At 36.1% G+C, this 19,782-nt stretch overlaps 1 protein-coding gene across 2 annotated transcripts in view; it reads left to right on the top strand.

The window, feature by feature from the left end:
- Positions 1-19,782, top strand: part of LOC135212064 (E3 ubiquitin-protein ligase SH3RF3-like) — a 197,601-nt gene that overhangs the window by 89,976 nt on the left and 87,843 nt on the right. For both annotated transcript variants that reach the window (XM_064245407.1, XM_064245406.1), the window contains 3 exons: positions 800-953; positions 1,193-1,304; positions 10,307-10,464. In XM_064245407.1, coding sequence (XP_064101477.1) covers positions 800-953; positions 1,193-1,304; positions 10,307-10,464 — 424 coding nt within the window. The remainder of the gene's footprint in view (positions 1-799; positions 954-1,192; positions 1,305-10,306; positions 10,465-19,782) is intronic.

The raw sequence follows: 19,782 nt of genomic DNA, 5'->3' as shown, positions 1-19,782 counted from the left end.
TGTTGCAAATAGTTTTCCAATTCGTTAGGACGTTTGAATTGATATTGCTAGTTGTAAGTGGTCTTTGGATTTAATAATATTTTATTGAATGTTGTAAATGAAGACAGCTGATCAAAGCCAATATTTTCCCTGTATATGCAATGATATACCATATACCAAAACACTGTGCTTAGAGATTTTAGTACTCTGGCTGAGAGGATGTGAAGAGTTTTAATAGTTGTGGTCTTGGAACACAGGATAGTAGCAGTTACAGTTATCATTTTTTCAAAAAGCACTCGAGATAGTGTAGGCTTTTCCTCTTGCGTAGAGGATTAGAAGAAAAATTAGTTAGAGATGTTGAGGGATGTGTAGGACTCATTTATGAGGGTAAGAGAAATCATATATATTTTTTTAAATGTGTACAAAACACTGCTCAAAAGCTCTCTGTTCAATCAAGCAATAAATATCGTTGTGGTGATTTCTTTGCCTTAAAATGGCTGTATTGCAGAACTTTACCATTAGTAGACTTTTGTTTCCTCTGAATGATGATGATTTTTTGTATTTGCTATAAACTTACACATTTTAGACCATATTGCTTACTAATATTCTCCAAATATTGAATGTAAACTGTAGGTTTTCAATTAGAAAAAGGCCAAAGTTTCTTCACTGTTTTCTTTTAATATTTCAGTAGTTAACAAGTTTTTACTTATTTTTACTAATATAAAATAGTGTTTGTCTTCTTACATCTTTTGTTTTTTCAATCCCTGGAGCTAGTGAAAAATACTAGAAAATAAGGAAATTCTGAATTGATTGATGACAGGTGGCTGTGGCAGTAGCAGCCCCCCTTCATCACTCCCACCTGAGTTGCCTCCGAGGTCTGTCAGCTCATCCATTGATGGTTCAGGTCATCATTCGTCCTCTCAGACTTCCTCTTGGCATGCATCTTCTCCAACTCCAGGTTTCTCAAATCACAGGTATGAAATACTAGTCACTTTGCATCTGGTAGAATAATATTGTGATGTTTTTAGTGTTAAAAAATTGTAATTTTCTTTTTCATGAATTTTTTGTATCCCATAGATATAAAGTGGAATAAAGTTTTAGATTATTAAACTAGTTTCCTTTGATTTTATAATTTCATAAAGAGGTTAATTGATTGTTTGATTGATTGCAGGTATTTTTGCACTTTATGATTTCTTTTTCCCCATTATTTTAGAACTGCAAGTGGCATAAGCAATGCAGTTTCACCACCTCCTAATGTTGCACTTGGTGATGTTGGGACAATAACTACGCCAGGAAGCTCTACATTACCAAACAAACTAGACAAAGTAAGTGCTCAGTTTTTGCTTTTGTATTCTATAATTTATACTATTAACATTTATTCCTGGTAGAAATGCTGTTTGCATGTTGTTATTTACAGTGGTCCCCCCGTATGCGTAACCAGCCCGAGAAGAGTCTACTTGAGACTCAGAGGTCTGGAAAAACTAACCCCTATTAATAATCCCCTTATTCGCGGGGATGTGTACCAGACCTTCCCGCGAATAGTTAGAACCCACGATAGTTGGAACCCCTATAAAAATGCTTAAAACCTCCTATTTTGTTAGTTAAAACTCAAAAAACTCCACTAAAATTTTGTATACCTGTTTTTTTAATAGTTTTATCACAAAAAAGTGCATTTTATGATGAAATTGATAAAAAAACAGGAATTTGTGGATATTTCTCATAGAAAAATACAGTAAATAGGCAAATTTTCTGTAAATAATGCAGGGAAATGTTCTAGAGAGAAATCTGTGAATGCATGAGTCTGCGAATCTGGAGAACGCGAATACTTGGGGTCCACTGTATATGTCATTGTGTGTCATTGCCACCTGTGTTGCTGAATATATTTATATTGTACATAAATTTGTTTAAAAAACATTTTGTTCATTCTTTCAATGTCAATAGTACTAAATTCTAAAGATAATTGTTGAGCCATCAAAATATTTGACTGTATTACAGAAATATATGGTACACCATTCATTATCAATGAATGAAAGGTTAATTATTAACATGTTTTAAATTTATATTCTATTCAGAATTGTGTCAAAGCTTTTCATTTTGGTGTTATTTGATATTTTTTAGTGTCAGCCTCTCTTATTGCATTTTTCTGTTTTGTTTATTAGTAATATTTTATGGAATCTTTGACAAAAGCTTTTATTAAGGGGGCCGGCCGGCTTATGCCATTTTTTAAGGACAGGACTTTTGACATTCATACCACTTAATGAGATGACTTGGGACATCTCCAAACTGCTTATGATTTTCGCCTCTAACCTTTGGTTTTGTGACGCCAGGGCGATTTATCCCGAAAATAAAATTTTTTCAAATTCTATCTCCTCCCTTGATACTTAATATTACCTGGGATTACTACCATATATAGACCTGATGTAGACCTCCAATCAAATGAAGAGTGTTTTCTATAAGTAATTTTTTTGATAGATATGAATTTTTTCATTTGGTAAAAATATAAACCCTATATATAAATCAGGGAAAAAATTAAAGAAAAAAAGAGGAAAAAATGGCTTCATTTGATTGTTCTATATGTCTTTTTAAGTTATGTATATAGCTTTAAAACTAAGGGAGAAGATACAATTTGAAGGTCAATAAGTATAGTTTTGAGATATGGGCAGTCAAAGTTTTTAATTGTATTTTTATGACAGTGTTAATAAATCATGGTTATTATGAATTTTATATTCCTTTTTGGGTACTAATAAACCAAAACTATGTTATTTATCATAATTTAATCATAAATGAAGATCCCTTTGCTCATAGATCGAAGCCTGGGGCAGTGCGTCAGGCGATACAGGGCAACCTTCCTATGTAACACTCTCTCTCTCCTTCACTTACTCTGCTTATTAGAGTGAATTTTCTTCTTTTCATTGCCGAAACAAAGAAAAACAGATGTAAAAGCAAGCGAATGTCAGAGGTGAAATTCGAACTTGTACTCTTTTTACAAAGACAGTGTTAATAAATCATGATTATTATGAATTTTATATTCCTTTTTGGGTATTAATAAACCCAAACTATGTTATTTATCATAAATGAAGATCCCTTTGCTCAAACCCATAGCCTGGCGCTCTGCTACACAGCCCTCTATCTTTCTCTCCACTAACTACGCTAATATCACCAATACTATTATGATCTGCTTATTAGAGCAAATTTTCTTCTTCTAAATGTTAGTTAGATGTTGTGCTTGTCTTTCTCTTTGGCATGAGGAAATTCTTGCCAAAACAAAGAAAAACAGATGTAAAAGCAAGGGAATGTCTGAGGTGAAACTCGCACGTGTACCCTCTTATCATGTTTTAGCTCGCACTAAAGGGTGGTAACTTGCTTACTTCCCGTCTTGTGACTCATGGAATCTTTACAGATGCCATTGCTCACAATTTGTTTGATAATAATGATCAAAATTTACAATAACAGAAGAAATACTGCATTTTCTTGTACAAATCAATGTTTTTGGCTTATTGAGTTACTTTTACTAATTACCCTGTAACTACGAAAGTAAGAGGAATTTTGACAATCTATTTTGTATATGCATTCTCCATTGCCATACAAAGCTCCATGAATTTTATTATGACTTTGCTTTTTTGCCATATTCTCCCTTGCTTTTTTGCCATATACCCCCATACATAGGGCTACCAGCCAACCCCCATAATCGATATGTTTCTTTACTGCCAATGGAAATCTGAATTTTTTTTTTTTTGTCCTCAATGGGCTTGTCAGTTCTTGGTAGGGCATAGGTTAAATGCAGTGTATTTAAACCCGAATTACTAGAAGGGTTTAATTTATTCCAAGGCAATGATGTACAATTTCAAAAGAAAGCTTGAGCCAGAATGACAAGAAAGGCTAATCCAATGCAAGGCAGGTACATGCTAAAGGACTTTAGCTCAGTAGAGAGGATGAAACACCTAAAAAAAATGGGATTTGATCACTTTAATCTGAGATTGGCAATAGATTCAAGTTCAAAATGAAAAAAATAGTAGATTCACAGAGCTTCTGGTTTTTAATTTAGAGGGCTAAGTTTCATAATCTATTCATCTATCTATCTGCATCATTCCAGTGGTATGAACATTGATGAGAGAGAAATTCATACGTTGTACATGAAAAATTTTCAGTGCCTCAAAGAGTTATTTAATAGAGTGCAGCTCACTTACCTCATATGATGGTGCTTGTAATCAGTTGCTGGATTCGATTACTTTGATTTATTCTTGACAATTCAAGTAGTAATTTCTTTTTGAGTAATCAATAATTTGTAAATAATATTTTTTTTATCACTAATTAGAGAATACCTTAAAGAAATCGTTCTACAATATCAGAGTAGGATTTGTTTTGATACTTGAATGCTAAAACTACTTTTTTGGATAAATTTACTTTTTAGTTTAGAGTACACATACATTTATGCTATCTTAAAATACATTTATGTCTGAATATACGAAATGCTAATTTATACATTTTACACATGTTTTGTCTAGATGCCAGAAATTGCTATAACGATGTAAATAGTAGTTGGTAATCGATTACCAATTGATTATTTTCCATGAAAGTAAGCAGTAACCAAGGTTACCAAAATCGTAGGCACCATTAGCCTCCACCTGCCTGCCACTGCGTGCACAGGAGCGCCTGTCGCCTACCACCATCCGCCTCCTGCCTTCTGCTGCCCCCCGCCTTTTGCCTTCCACCTCCTGTGCCCAGCTGAGAGCATGCACTGCCCAGTGCCAGCTCATGTCCACTTAGCGCCAGTTCTCTCCTACACCAGTCCTTCTGTCTTATTCATTTGCTTCCTCCCTCGCTTCCTTCCCATGCCTTTGCCAGCCTTTTATTTTAGTTATCATGAATTTATCCGTGTAACAGTGAAGTGTTGTGCCGTGGAGGAGGTAGCTACTTGATTCTCAATGCTCCTAGCCAGGTTGGAGTGTTTACATGTGGGTAGTCGCCTCCTCAGTCAAGCCTGTTGCTGGCCCAAGGTATTGACAGACAGCAACTGGAAAGACGTCTCACTGGATGTGTGGTGGAGGAGGTGGTGTAATGGACCTCTCTCGGTCCTGCAGGATCTTAAAAGCAAAAAGAAAATGGGACTTGATGACTGGCAGAAATGAGGACAAACAATGGAGGAAGGAGTTCAACAAAACAACCAAAGTTACCTTAAAGCTAATTTATTATATACAAAATTACAATAAGTACAAGCAAGTTCAGGTTTGGTTAAAATCATAATGAATAATACACTCACTATCACCATCTAAGACATACCATTACAAATACAGTAACCATAAAGAAATAAAAATTGTAATGAAGTAATAATAAATGATTCAGTCGTACTCTAATGGAGTCAATTCAAAATATAACTATACATAAATTACATAACAGGAGTCAGTTCAAAATCAAAATAACCGATGTAGCTAAACCAAAGTTACTTTACGATATACGTACTAACATCAAAGTAAAATAACAATGCACGGACAGAAAACATTAGTTTAACTTCTGTAAACAAGATTATATAAATCTATGAACACTTTTATTATATCTCTTGACAGCATAAAACAGAAGTCAAGCTTAACACAAAATCAATAAACAAGTAGCAGTTAATTACCAAAACACATAACATAAACCATAGTAATAAATAATGATACCAAATCAATAGACAGCTTCAATAACAATCACAAACAATGATCAGTTCAAGTAAATACTAATATGTGTGGTAAAAATAAAACTCCAAGCAGCTTCACACAGAAACAAATGATCTCCGTAGAAATGCTAAGACAGACACCGCTGTCCAAAAGGCCATCACCCAGATGATTAAGGTAGAATAATCTCTCACAAAAACAGACGATCTATGTAGATACATCAGGACAGGCTCTGCCATCCAAAAGGCCATTACCCAGCTGCTGAAGACAACAGACAGCCAATGCCTGGTGCTTAACAAAGTTACCATGTTGCTAAGTTGCTGTACTGTCGAGGACCTGGCGCACTGTTATCCCAAACCTGATTAATACGGTCACAGTGAAAGCCACAGATGTAAACTCAAATAGCCCAGAACAACATTCCCGAGTAAGGGGGCAGCTACTAAAAAACAAATGAACGATTGTTTCCTTGTTAAAACATCACTTACCCTTACAGTGGCTATCTGGCCCCTTAGATCTCTGAGACCTAAAGTCACTGTCCTGCTCCTCCACACCTGAGAGAAGACATACAACTGGGAAGGGGTTGTCCCGATAGTTGGCCCCTCTGTCAAACATGTCGTGCATTCACAGGTTTTGACTGAACACTGCCGGAAAGGCGTCTCAGTGAGTGGTGCTCAGTTGCTGTCGAATTCAGAAGAGTCGTCTCCCAACAAGTAACGTCATTGTTGTCATTTGGTGTCTTCTCGACCTCTGAAGAGCCACGCTTCATTCATAGACTGCTCCTTTCCGTCTGTGAAGAAGCATAAAGAGCCTGTTCTTAGTCTGCAACCTTGCAGTTATGCTCCTACTCACCAGGATCCTTCTGCAGTGCACTGTGAGCATTCATCTTAGGACAGTCTGGAGTAGTTAGGCTCATTTGAATGTCTTGTGCTACTGCCTAGACGTTCAGAGCATCATAAACGACCTCTTGCTTCCGATTGCCAGTCCACTCCCATGCGTTCAGCGCCAGGTGTGTTGACTTGCTCGCCTTCACCTGTTCGCTCTCCCCCTTCTGTCAGTCACTCGGCGTCTAAAGTGAGTCACTCGGCACCAGAGGTAGAACATTCAGCGCCAACTGTATCTTCTCCTAAGACATCTGGTGTAGAGAATTTGTCTTTAGCTCCACTTTGTCAGCAATTTCACACTGATGGGTTTACTTATGAAGGCTACCGCTCCTAAAGGTGGAAATACTGCCTTGTCACCTGTGTTGTTCAACGAACAGAAAGTGGTTCAGGACTCTGCTCTTATGTTGGCGTATTCAAGCCTTCTCAAGTACTTTTTTGTCCTGGCGCTCATCACACCTCACCTCACTTAGCAGTTGTTGGATGCCCAGCGCCACCTTCTCCTTGTCCATCTTCATCGACACAATGGGATCCTTTGCTAGTCCCTATTTGCTGCCACTTGGAAGATTGGATGGGCTTCCTTCCCCAAGAGTGGGGATCACTCTGCCATCCATCTTTTCTTCTGATGAAGATCCAGACTATGACAACGCTCCTGTCTGTTCATATTTTAGCTTTCTGAGGTTTCTTTTAGCAAACTTCCCTGACCTCTTTGTAACAGTGCCTCCCAGTTCACCTGCTTCTACTTTCCTCATGAGGAAACTTCCTTCTGATCCTTGCCTTCCCAAGTTAGTGCTCTCTCCTCTTATATTCCACCAGGGAGGCTCCTTCCATGGGAGTGTCTGCCTTTTCCCCGGGGGATTCTCCAGCTTGGTCAATGCAATTCGTTGTGCTGCCTTTTCTTCAGCCAAGGTTTTCTTCTCTTCACCTGAGCTGGATCACATTGTGAGGGATATTTTTAAGGTGTTGGAAATAATCAGTGTCGTAGACTGGACAGTTGGTGCATTAGCCAGGAAGACTGAGGGCTGCTCATTACTTGCAGAAGACTTCTCTTCAGACTGGTTAAGCTTTTTTTTGTGCGCCTATAAAGCAGTTAGAGATGGTTTGGATGAGTTAGCTTAGCTTTTTGCCATGGGGATCCCCAAAAAGCAAGAGCTTTGGTGTTTTTTTGCTACTAAAGTGTGACAGTTACTCAGAACTCTGCCCTCTTGTTTTCTTCCCTCAATAAGTCGCATTTGTTCCCTCAAGACACTGTGAAGGAGGTTCTGCCAGCCCTACGGAAGATATCGATGCATGACTTGCTAGCTCAGATGACTAAGCATCCCCAGACATCTTCTGCTGCTCCTGACAAGGTTTTTTTGCCTCTACAACAGCCCTTTCGAGGAGGTAAGTTACGTCCTCAAGCAAGACTCCATTCCAACCTTCAGCCCCCTCGAAGTCCTTTGCTCGCCAGTTGGTGCCAGACTACATATATTTTGGGAGGAATGGAGTTGCAAGGGGCACAACGTTGGATGGTTCAGGTTCTCCAAAAAGGCTACTCCATTCCTGTCAAGGAAAGAACCCCCTTTCCAAGTCTTCTGGTACCTTGATGGCTTGCTCTGCAGGGTCAGAGAGGTTTTTTGGCTCTTGCAGAAGTAGTACAATCTCTGATCAGGAAAGTTCAAGGTCCCATCCAAGACCTGGATCCATTCTTTTGCCTTTAGATTGTTATGGTCTTCCTTGACTTACAGGAGCACTCTACATCTGTCAATTTCCTTCTTGCCTGATGCTCAGCTCCTCTGGTGCCAGCCACAGCCTGGTGCCAACTCAGGAATTCTGTCTCTTCCTCAGTCTAAATGTATTGTATTCCATTTGATATGGACTTCATTTTGAGACACACTCAGTGATGTGGAGTGCATTTTGCCTACTTGGAAATGAAGCTAAGGACATCAGAACAGCCTCTACCTCCTCAGTTTTCAGACGCTATATGCTCTTTACACCCATTCTACTATTGACCTACTGGAAGCGTAAACGATCTTTGCTTCTTACTATATTTTTTATGAAAGCTTAAGCTGTGTTGAAATCTTTCAATACCTCAAGACCAATTTTAGTGACTGTCATGGCATCGCAGAAGGAAGCACAGGATGTTCTCCTGTCTCTTCACCTTTTCAGCAAGGTGCTGACTTTGGAGAGCCAGGGGGTACAATGTACCTGGAGCAACCACCACTTTCAGTGGATGAGTCATGAATTTATTTCAGTGTAGGTGTCAGAGTTTTCTGGTTGCTTTTATTTTGGTGCTGTGGCCAGGGCAAGGACAGGCACCTATCATGGTTTGCTACCCATCATAGCTCTTCCCTTGTTGCAAAGTTCCCTTTAAGTGGGAGGGGACCCTTGGCTATACCACCACACCACTACAGAGTTAAGATGAGCACCAACCAGAGTCAGTATCTATCTGCAGTAGCTCTCTTAACTGATAGGAATGACAAGCCTTGTTTTCAATGCTTTTAACTTTTCTGTTTCAAGATCATTAAATGGCTTAATGTTTTGGAGTAGAATTTGTCCATGATCCCACCTCCTTTCAATTTGGAATCAGCTAAGTAATTACTAGGAAAGTCACTTATATAGAAATGACATTTTTATAATAAAGTTTTATATATATTTACCCAGTAATTACATGATCAGAGCTCTCCTCCTCCCCTTTGATGGACATTATGCATAAAACAGAGTGAGGTGGTTCCTAATGTTGCTGTTAGGGGGTGGCACTGTACGCCTACACAACAATTGAAGCAATACCCGTGAAATTTGAATTTAGGCTGGCGTATGTGGAAAACTATATCTATGTACTACATATTTACTGCATAAGTACATACAAAACTTTATTATTATAAAAATGTCATATTTCTGAGGTTGGCCCCATCTGAGTATGCATGTATCAGTGATATCCGTTACCTGTACATAAATGGCCTGCAGAGGCAGAATAGTAGATTTATGGAAAAATGAAGAAAAGTAGGGGCTTGTTTTACTTGGTGAATTTTGATCATAGTGTTACTTATTTAGTAAACATTTGGTAAGAAGTCACTAAGTATAAAATTTTTCCAGAGCCTTTATATAACAGAAGATATCCAGGAAGTATCCAGTAAGAGTGTCGGTATAGAAGGAGTTGTGCAGAACAAGGAGGTGCTTCTCTGATATTATAACCCTGGTTTGGATCTGAATAAGAATCTAGTTCCTTTATCTTAAAAATTCTTTGTAGCAGAGGGCAGTGGAAAAGGTAACCGTACATTATGCCAAACTGAAGGACATAATACATAGTAGTGTGTGTGTGTGTGTGTGTGTGTGAATTCCAAAGATTGAAGATTGTAGGGTTGTCTATTCTTGATGGACTCAAGACATCAAGAAGAGGTACCACCAAACCAATGGTATTGCTAAAGACAGGGAAACTTAACAGAAAATTAGCAGTACCTTTTGTTGCTGAACAAGGATGCAGAAGAAACATTTAAAACATATGTAGGGAAGGAGAAATATCCTGAGCTCTGAAAGAGAAATCATCAAAATGTGAATTCTGTAACCAAATTGGTGGGGAAATGAGGGTTTTGTAGCTTAATTCAATATGGTAACTCCCCAGAGGGAGCTATAGGCACATTAAGAGGATGCTTTAGTGTTTGTGTAAAGTAGTGTCCTGTCTCATTAAATTTATGATGCTCTATTTTAAAGTATATCCTCAAACATAAATTTGTTTTGTTTTTCTTGAAATTTGACTGCACAAGGTCTAATATCTTTTTAGCCGATGTACAGTTAAATGATGTTTGTTTTTTCTAGAAAACTTCCAAGGAAAGATGTGGCACGAGTGGTGGAATTAGTTTAATGCGAAAATTTACTGGTAGTGGAAAGAGAAAAAGTAAATCTCCACCACCCTCTTACTCAATGGATAACCCTGTTTTTGAAGATTCGACTATATCGTCTAATGTTCATACAAGGTAAGGATCTCAGATTGTAGAATTAAAACATATTATAGGTGGTAGTATAATTATGTAGTAGAATGATTGCTCCGATGTAGAGTAGCTTAGTAAAGAATCATACAAATTTAATGTAAGGTAGGGTTAACGGTAACAGTTAATATCAGAATGGTAGATGTAAGTTTGTAAATTAAACTCGATGTATAAAATGTGTACATTTGTTTCATGACAACCCGATATGTCAGATATACTCATATATGTGATCTTTGAATTTTACCAGTCACTGCAATCATTGGTCTAATAGATAGAAGGTCAGTAGAACACTGCACATGCTTTGCCTGGAGCCTCAAGTATCCATCAGTCACCTGCCTCACTTGCTGTTGAGGCATTGGCATGCTCTACCAAGATATACTGTGACTGGCCACATGTTGGGTGGTTGCGCTACTTCAAGAGGAAGATGTACAAAAGTAGGTGAACAAGGGCTACAGAGGTGTCTGCTTTGTCTGCATCAGTATTTTGTGTTTATCTCCAGGTCAGTAGTGGTGAAGGAATGCCATGTTCAGACAATTTTGTTGTTGACTGTACAGTTGCAGCCCAACCTTCACACTAGCTTATCAACCACTTTGCATACTACCTGACCAGCAGATGCTCTCATTGCTGTGGATGACTCCTGTCTTTTTCAGTTGAAGGATCAGTTGTTCTCTTCATGACATGATGCAGAATCAGGTATGTCATTACTCTACTGACTCCACTACAGTCCAGACAACTACCCTGTTCCATGTACCCATGCAGTAACAAGTAGCAAACATAGGCGAGCATTTTTGCCTTGTGAAATCTTATTAAAAGAGTGACATGCAGCCTTAGCAACTTCAAATGTTGCCTTTACCAGTAAGAAGAGTTCTGCCATGATGTGGTTAGCTATCAAGGCTGTTACTCTGGCTTCCCTGTTGGTGACTCTGCCTGAAGATGGGATAGTGGTCATGACAGGGGCTGTGACCACAACTGCTCAGTTACCCGGACAGTACAGCAACAATACTGCCAGCTCCCAAGATTGTGACTAAGGACAGTGTCCACACAACTGCTAAGTCTTTGTGGAGCAGTAGTGGTAGGAGCATAATGATAGCCATTAGACATGACAGCAAATGGACAAATGACTTACAAAAGAGATGAATACTATATTTGGATGTGCCCTACTGAGCAAAGACAGTGACTTAGATGCCCACAGATTGGCAGTGCCAGTAATTTTTTAAATGGACAGTTGACTGCATTTATTTGAAATCATGATCGTTTGTTTATGAGCAGCCCAGAATACGACCCAAAACAGTCTATCTTCTTTGTCCTTGGAGGTTTGTAACAGCAGATATCCTGTTGCTGTATTTCCAGCAACATAAAATGACTATCAGAAGCCCTTCCTTTCTGCCCTACTTTGTGGCACCCTTCATCAGCCTACTGTATCATGTAATAGGGACCCAGTAGCTCTTGTTAGGATACAGTACAATCACCTGGTTTCTGCATCTGATTCCTTACCACTGACAATTTCCTTCATCAGGAGAGGGCATAATCTAGAGTAAGGAAGCAAATGGCAACCATGCTTCTGTAAGAAAGATTGAGGTTATTGGTTAAGAGTAAGTCATTTTGAGTAGTTTTTCCAATGTTATAATGAGGTCTCCTGTTTGGTGACCTGTAAGGGTTTGTTGAAGAGTGGCAAGGGAAGGCTTTCTCCTCTTTATTGAGGTGAGTGTTGAATTTAAGGAACTCCTACATCATCTGGCCAAGATGTTAGTGTGATAAAATCAAGGACTTTGTGATTTTGTCAGGAGATGGGTGAGTGCCAACTTGAAGCAGCCATGGCACAGTAGGACAAGGTCACCTTCTTGAATTCTTGAAAGTACTAGTTTGAGTGTGCAACATCTCTAGATTGGATAGTTAGCAAAAGCCCAAGAAGTAGTTGTTAGTCATTGAGCCTAGTTCTGACCACTTGAGGAATACTTGTCCAAACATGTTTTTGATCTGTACCCAGTAAGAGTGACATCAACCATCATGGCATATATTAGCCTGAGGTTGGAGTGCAGAGATACCAGTGAAGGATACTATAAATGTTTGATAAACCCTCTTTACTTTGTGCTTCCTGACTACTGCTTTCACAGAAACTGTTGTATGTAGGAGTCAACCCTATGCAGTAGAAGTACTTGCAAGAGAAGTATTGTCTTCATTCTCTGCATCACCAGTCACAATTTCACTGATAGAGATCAGATTAACACAAAAGAGCAGTTTTCCAGGTAGTTCCTTGTTATTACAGTTTGAGAGGAATAGGTTTAAGGAGCCCCAGTTCCTTCTTTCAGGCCCCTTGAACTTGGCAGCTTCATACCCAGACAACACAAAATGTGGGGCAGGTGATTGATGGTTACCAAAGGCTCCTGGCATCTCATGTTCAAGTGCAATGTCTGGGAACATTTGAACATTCAGTTGCAGTCATATGTCAATGATGAAGTTGTGTAAAAAAAATTCTTCCATTGAAATAGTTTCAAAAACATTAAACTAAGTTTATTGTAATCTAGTTTCTTTATATTTAAAATTACTTTTAAGTTTAGCTAACAGTCCAAAATACAGTAAACATGTCTGTATGTATTTATACCATCATTTCTTTTGTCAGATATCCCACCCTCTTGCTTGTTTTGGTCTTTTTAATATAAAAATTTTGGTTTCATCTTCAGGTGAAAGTTTTTTCATGGAAATTGATTGTTCACCCTATGTGCCATCTTGAAAGTAAACTAGAATTACATACAATTGAACAGTTATCTGAAGAAATAAGCATATAATGTATTGGTTTACAGAAGTGAATGCAGTTGAAGATTGGAAAATGTGGGAAACATGGTATTTTGATGGTGATAGGTTGAACTTTGATTGTTGGTCAAACAATGAGTTATGTATAATGTTCACTGCAACTAAGTTAGAATGTTGCCTTAGTTTTCAACTAGGGAAACTGAACCAGTTAGGAATAAGGATTGGGATGTCACATATATATGCATGTGTTGAACATGGCAGAATATATTTTTTAAATAATACCAGTACATATGTAATGAAGTATGAAGATGGAACATTAGACAAGTTAAAGACAATGGATACCGCAGATCCACAACTGTAAGGTGGGGTTTTAATGTAATTTCAGCTGTATGATCCCTTATCCAAAATTTAAAATCCAAGAAGCTGTAAAAACCGAAATTACTTTTGGGGCATATTATCCATTAGCAAAATTTAAATAGTACTGTTGTATTTAAGGTAATGGTAATTTTAATAAAATTATGTATTGCTTACTGTATCCTATTATATTGCATGTATTATCATCATCATATTTTATGAAGTATGAGCGGTGAATACTGTAATGTTACTCCCTCAAAAGTATTAGCTGTTGGGTTTTACCAACATCATCATCACCATTTGTTGCCAAAAGAAAGCTGACTAATTAGTTCAACATCCTCACCACCATTAGGTAGAAAGTGAAACACAACCTGAAGATAAACCTTTTTTGAATTAAGACAGCAGGATTAAGAAATGCAGCACAACTTTATATAGAAATGTAGTAAATTTAAATGGAAGTAAAGGTGTAGTTTTGTCATTTTCAGACAATGCCTTTGCATATTCCAAAATGTTTGCAGCCTGGAGTTTGTTTTTTCTGCCACAGCTAGAAACAAGGAGCTAAAGTTTAATGGTATAATTTACCACATTCTACATTATTGGATGAATGAATAAACCTTTACATTTTACTTTTACTCATTTCAAAGTCATGTTACAAAATTATGTACCAGCCGACAAGTGTTATTCTCAAGTATCCTCTACCATTCATATGCAGAGTGTTTTTGGCTTACGTAACTTTGCGCCTCGGTTTGTGCCAACCTTTTATGTGTATTGATATTTTCCAGTGTAGTAAGATGATTTTGAAATTATATTTGCTGTACAGGTATGTATTTTGGGATTGTTGTATTGTTTAGAGCATATCTAAAATATGTGGGTAGTTTAGAACGATGGGGCACGTGCTTACCTCCAAACAGATAGCTATGTTTGTTACGTCATGTTAGTAATTTCAAGATTACATACAGATACATTTAACATAAAAAATGATTTACTATGGTAAGTTCTTGGTCTACCTCATATTGTGGTTAGTCCTTGCCATCTCCCTTAAATTTATTAAAAATTCTCTCTCTCTCTCTCTCTCTCTCTCTCTCTCTCTCTCTCTCTCTCTCTCTCTCTCTCTCTCTCTCTCTCTCTCTCTCTCTCTCTCTCTCTCTACAGTTTAACCCCCTGTATTCATGTTCTCAAGATTCACACTCACCTATTCATGAGTTTTTCTTTGGACCATATCTACACATTATTTGTGGGAAATTAGCCTATTCACAGGTTTTTCAAGTGATAAATATTGACTAACTAGTGTATTTTGATGTTTTCTCATGTTTTCTCATGACTAAATCCATTTTTGTGATACAAAAATGATTTACTAATTTTCAAATATTAATACTGATAAATACTGTATTAGTAAGTTAAATAAGATTAAATGATATCAAATAAAAAAAATAATAAAGCGCAGGCTAAGATAAAAAAAAAAACTGCTTAGAAAAGGAGAGCAAAGCAAAACTCCACTTTCCATGGCGGTAAAAGAAAGACTGGCATATTGCGGGGTATGAGCTTGGTCATTGACCAAACATCCACCCTGTATATGCATGAGTGGCCAGATGCCACAGATTTCTTGTTTTACAATCTTTGATTGTTTTTACCAGTTTTCAGCTAGCGCTAGAAGATTATCCTATTGTCAAGACTGAAGGTTTGTTCCACGTATGAACAATAATAATTCTCTCTCTCTCTTACAGAAATGTATGTGTTTTGTATGATAAATTAATGATTTACTAATTTTCAAATATTAATACTCTTAACCCTTAAACGCCGAAGCGGTATTTTAAAAATTGTCTCCCGTATGCTGGCGGCGTTTGCGAGTGAGCGCCGAAGCGGAAATTTTTTTTTTTTTAAAAATCACAGCACGCTTAGTTTTCAAGATTAACAGTTCATTTTTGGCTCCTTTTTTTGTCATTGCCTGAATTTAGTATGCAACCATCAGAAATGAAAAAAATATCATTATCATATATAAATATTGGGATATATGACAGCGCGAAAAAAAATTTCATATATAATTGTATACAAATTGTACTGTGAGCAAAACGGTTAACGCTAACGAGTTAAATTTTGTTGTTGTATTGTACACTAAATTGCGATCATTTTTTGTACAACACATTGTAAAACGATCAAGGCAACACAGAGAAAATATTATCACAAAATTATGCATGAATTCGTAATGCGCGGACGTAAAAAAAAAGTTGTTTTAAAAAATTCACCATAAATCGAAATATTGTGCAAGAGACTTCCCGTTTGTTGCAAAATGAAGGTAATTGATTGAATATTACTAGACTGTAAGTGTTGTAGCTTACAATTGCAGTTTTCGACCATTTCGGTCTAGTTAAAGTTGACCAAAGGACTAATTTTTTCTATTTATCGTTATTTATATGAAAATATTTCAAAACTGATAAAAGCTACAACTGTGGGTTTGTTTTTTGTTGTATTCTACATGAAATTGTGCACATTTTCATATATAAAACTTTATGTAACGGCTAATTTAAAATGGTGCAAACATTACGACAATCGGACGATAAATTTTCGGAAGAGTTACCGCGCGGACGTAAGGAAAAAGTTTATTTCATAAATTCACCATAAATCAAAATAATGTGTCAGAGACTTCCAATTTGTTGCAAAATAAAGGTAAATGATTGAATATTACTAGAATAGTTTTAGCTTACAATTGCGTTTTTTTTAGCATTTCGGTCAAGTCAAAGTTGATTGAAGGTTGAAATTTTGGCACTTATCGTTATTTGTTGAAAATATTTCAAAACTGATAAAAGTTACAACCATGGGTTTTTTTTTTTTGTATTATCCATGAAATTACCGCACATTTCCATATATAAAACTTTATGTAACGGCTAACTTAAAATGGTGCAAACATTACGACAATCGGACGAAAGAATTTAAGATTTTTTCGGAAGAGTTACCGCACGGACATAAGGAAAGTTTTTTTCATAAATTCACCATAAATCAAAATATTTTGCTAGAGACTTGTAAATTGTTGCAAAATGAAGGTAAATGATTGAATATTACTAGAATATAAGAGTTTTAGCTTACAATTGTGTTTTTCTACCATTTCGGTAGAATTAAAGTTGACCAAAGGTTGAAATTTTGGCTCGTTATTTATATGAAAATATTTCAAAACTGATAAAAGCTAAAACCATGAGTTGTTTTTTGTTGTATTCTACATGAAATTGCACACATTTTCATATATAATACTCCATGTAACGGCTAATATAAAATGGTGCAAAAATTATGTCAAAGTGACGAAATAATTTCTGAGATGTGTCGCTAATGCATTTTAGTGCGAGAAGAAAGAAATTCGCCCTTGCGCGCCTGGGTAATGATTGTAAACAAAACAACGCCTTGATCCGTGAGCTCCCAGCATTCCGCGAATTTTTAAAAAAACTTTTTTATATCGACATACATACGTCCAATTGGCACCCAACAGACAATTTATATCGACGTTTAATACGTCCAATCAGCGTTAAAGGGTTAATGTAAACAGCAATATCAATTCATTAAAAAGTATACTATAGTAAATTAGTAAGATTTTAGTTTATACATTAAAAAATTATGTAAGAAAGAAGGAAAATCCATTCTACCCTGCATCTTTATTTTTAGATCTAGGTGCTAAGCAGAGATCCAGAGCTGTCAGATATATAAAGTAATGTGACAGGAGGGGGAGCAAGTTGCGTGCTGCTAACTAACGTTCACATAATTTCTCTCTCTCTCATACTGAGATGACAGAATTTTTATGGTACATATATATATATTATATCTATATATATATATATATATATATATATATATATATATATATATATATATATATATATATATATATATATATGTGTGTGTGTGTGTGTGTTTATTAATATTTTCAAATTGTGATAGTATTTTAAAGAAATACAATAATCTTTCCATCTCACTCTACAGTATTAATAAGTATAACTCTCTCTCTCTCTCTCTCTCTCTCTCTCTCTCTCTCTCTCTCTCTCTCTCTCTCTCTCTCTCTCACACATTGTTTATTTGGTTTGTATTATGATAAATAAATGATTTACCTAATAACTACTTTTCAAATATTAATAAGATTAATAAAAGAAATAGCGATCAGTCTTCTTATCCACTTCATGAAAAAGGAGGGTGGGGGAGTAAATGACAGTTTGATATACGTATAGGCGGAGGGGAAGGAGTTGAAGTTGTAAGGAGTTATTCTCTCTCTCTCTCTCTCTCTCTCTCTCTCTCTCTCGTCTCTCTTTCTCTCTCTCTCTCTCTCCCTCTTCTCCTCTCTCTCTCAAAAGATTTTAACTATTCGCGGGGAGGGGGTGTCTGGTACACATCCCCTAAATGCGGCGGTCCACTGTATTACTATTAATATTATCATATTGTTACTGTAATAAAGAATATAAGCATGGTGATGTACACCATTTGCATTTGATATTGCTTACATTCTCAAAAACTTGGCTAATTGAGTATTATTAGTATCTTCATTGCCATTAGTTGTTAAAAGAGATATACAGTGGGCCCCTGTATTCGTGGACTCCCGGATTCGCGGACTTCTCTCTGGACCATATCTACCCATTATTTGTGGGAAATTCGCATATTCGCTGGTTTTTCTGACGATAAATAATCACTAATTAGTGTATTTTGATGTTATTTTCATGACTGAATACACATTTATGATACAAAAATGATTTACTAATTTTAAAATACGTATTAATATTAATCAATACTGTATTAGTAAGTTTAATAAGATTAAATGATATCACATAATAACAATAATAATTCTCTCTATCTTACTGAGATGTATGTTTTCTCTCTCTTACAGAGATGTATGTTTTTTGAATGATAAATAAATTATTTACTGGTTTTGAAATATTGATATTAATGTAAAGAACACGCAGTTCATTAAAGAAAATACTATAGTGAATTAGTAAGATTTTAGTTTATAAATAAATTTAAAAATTATGTAAGGAATGAAGGAAATCCCAGTCTTCACGCATCTTTCTTTTGAACTCCAGGTACCAAGCTGAGGTTCAACAGCTGTCAAATATATCAAGTTATGTGACAGGAGGGGAGGGAGTGTGTGTCTCTCTCTCTCTCTCTCTCTCTCTCTCTCTCTCTCTTTTTACTGAGATGAGAGATGTTTCTGGTACATGTATGTATAATATGTTTATTAATATTTTCAAATAATATTAGTAATAATAATAATAATAATGATGATAATATAACTGTAATTACAAAAAGTGTATGTGAAAGTATTTTAAAGAAATACTACAATAATCTTTCCATTTCCCTCTTTCAAATAAATATTTCTCTCTCTCTCTCTCTCTCTCTCTCTCTCTCTCTCTCTCTCTCTCTCTCTCTCTCTCTCTCTCTCTCTTTTACAGAGATGTGTTTTTTGTATGATAAATAAATGATTTACCAATTTTCAAATATCAATATTAACCCTCTTACGCCAAAGGGGTATAATAAAAATCGTCTCTCGTATGCCGAGGTGGTCTCGGAGTGAGTACCGAAGCGAAATTTTTTTTTTAAAAAAACACAGCGCGCTTAGTTTTCAAGAGTAAGAGTTCATTTTTGGCTCCTTTTTTTGTCATTGCCTGAAGTTTAGTATGCAACCATCAGAAATGAATAAAAATTATCATTATCATATATAAATTAATGCAAAATATGATAGCACGAAAACAAAATTTCATATATAATTGTATTCAAATCGCGCTGTGAGCAAAACGGTTAAAGCTAACGAGTTAATTTTTTGTTGTTGTATTGTACACTAAATTGCAATCATTTTGGTATATAACACATTGTAAAACGATCAAAGCAACACAGAGAAAATATTATCACAAATTGATGCATGAATTCCTAATGCGCAGACAAAAAAATTTTTTGTTTCAAAAATTAACCATAAATCTAAATATTGTTTTAGACTTCCAATTTGTTTCAAAATGAAGATAAATGATATATCTTCATTTTGAAGATAAATCATTTATCTTCATTTGTAAGAGTTTTAGCTTACAATTGCAGTTTTCGACCATTTCGGACGAGTTATATTTGTCCGAATGTAGAATTTTTAAAAATATTTTTTTTATATGCAAATTATTTGAAAATGAGAAAAGCTACAACCTTCAATTATTTTTTGTTGTATTCTACATGAAATTGCGCACATTTTCA

The sequence above is a fragment of the Macrobrachium nipponense genome, chromosome 40, assembly GCF_015104395.2.
Source record: "Macrobrachium nipponense isolate FS-2020 chromosome 40, ASM1510439v2, whole genome shotgun sequence".
Lineage (NCBI taxonomy): Eukaryota > Metazoa > Arthropoda > Malacostraca > Decapoda > Palaemonidae > Macrobrachium > Macrobrachium nipponense.
The sequence above is the reverse complement of the archived record's forward strand: the minus strand, read 5'-3'. Positions and strand labels throughout refer to the sequence as shown.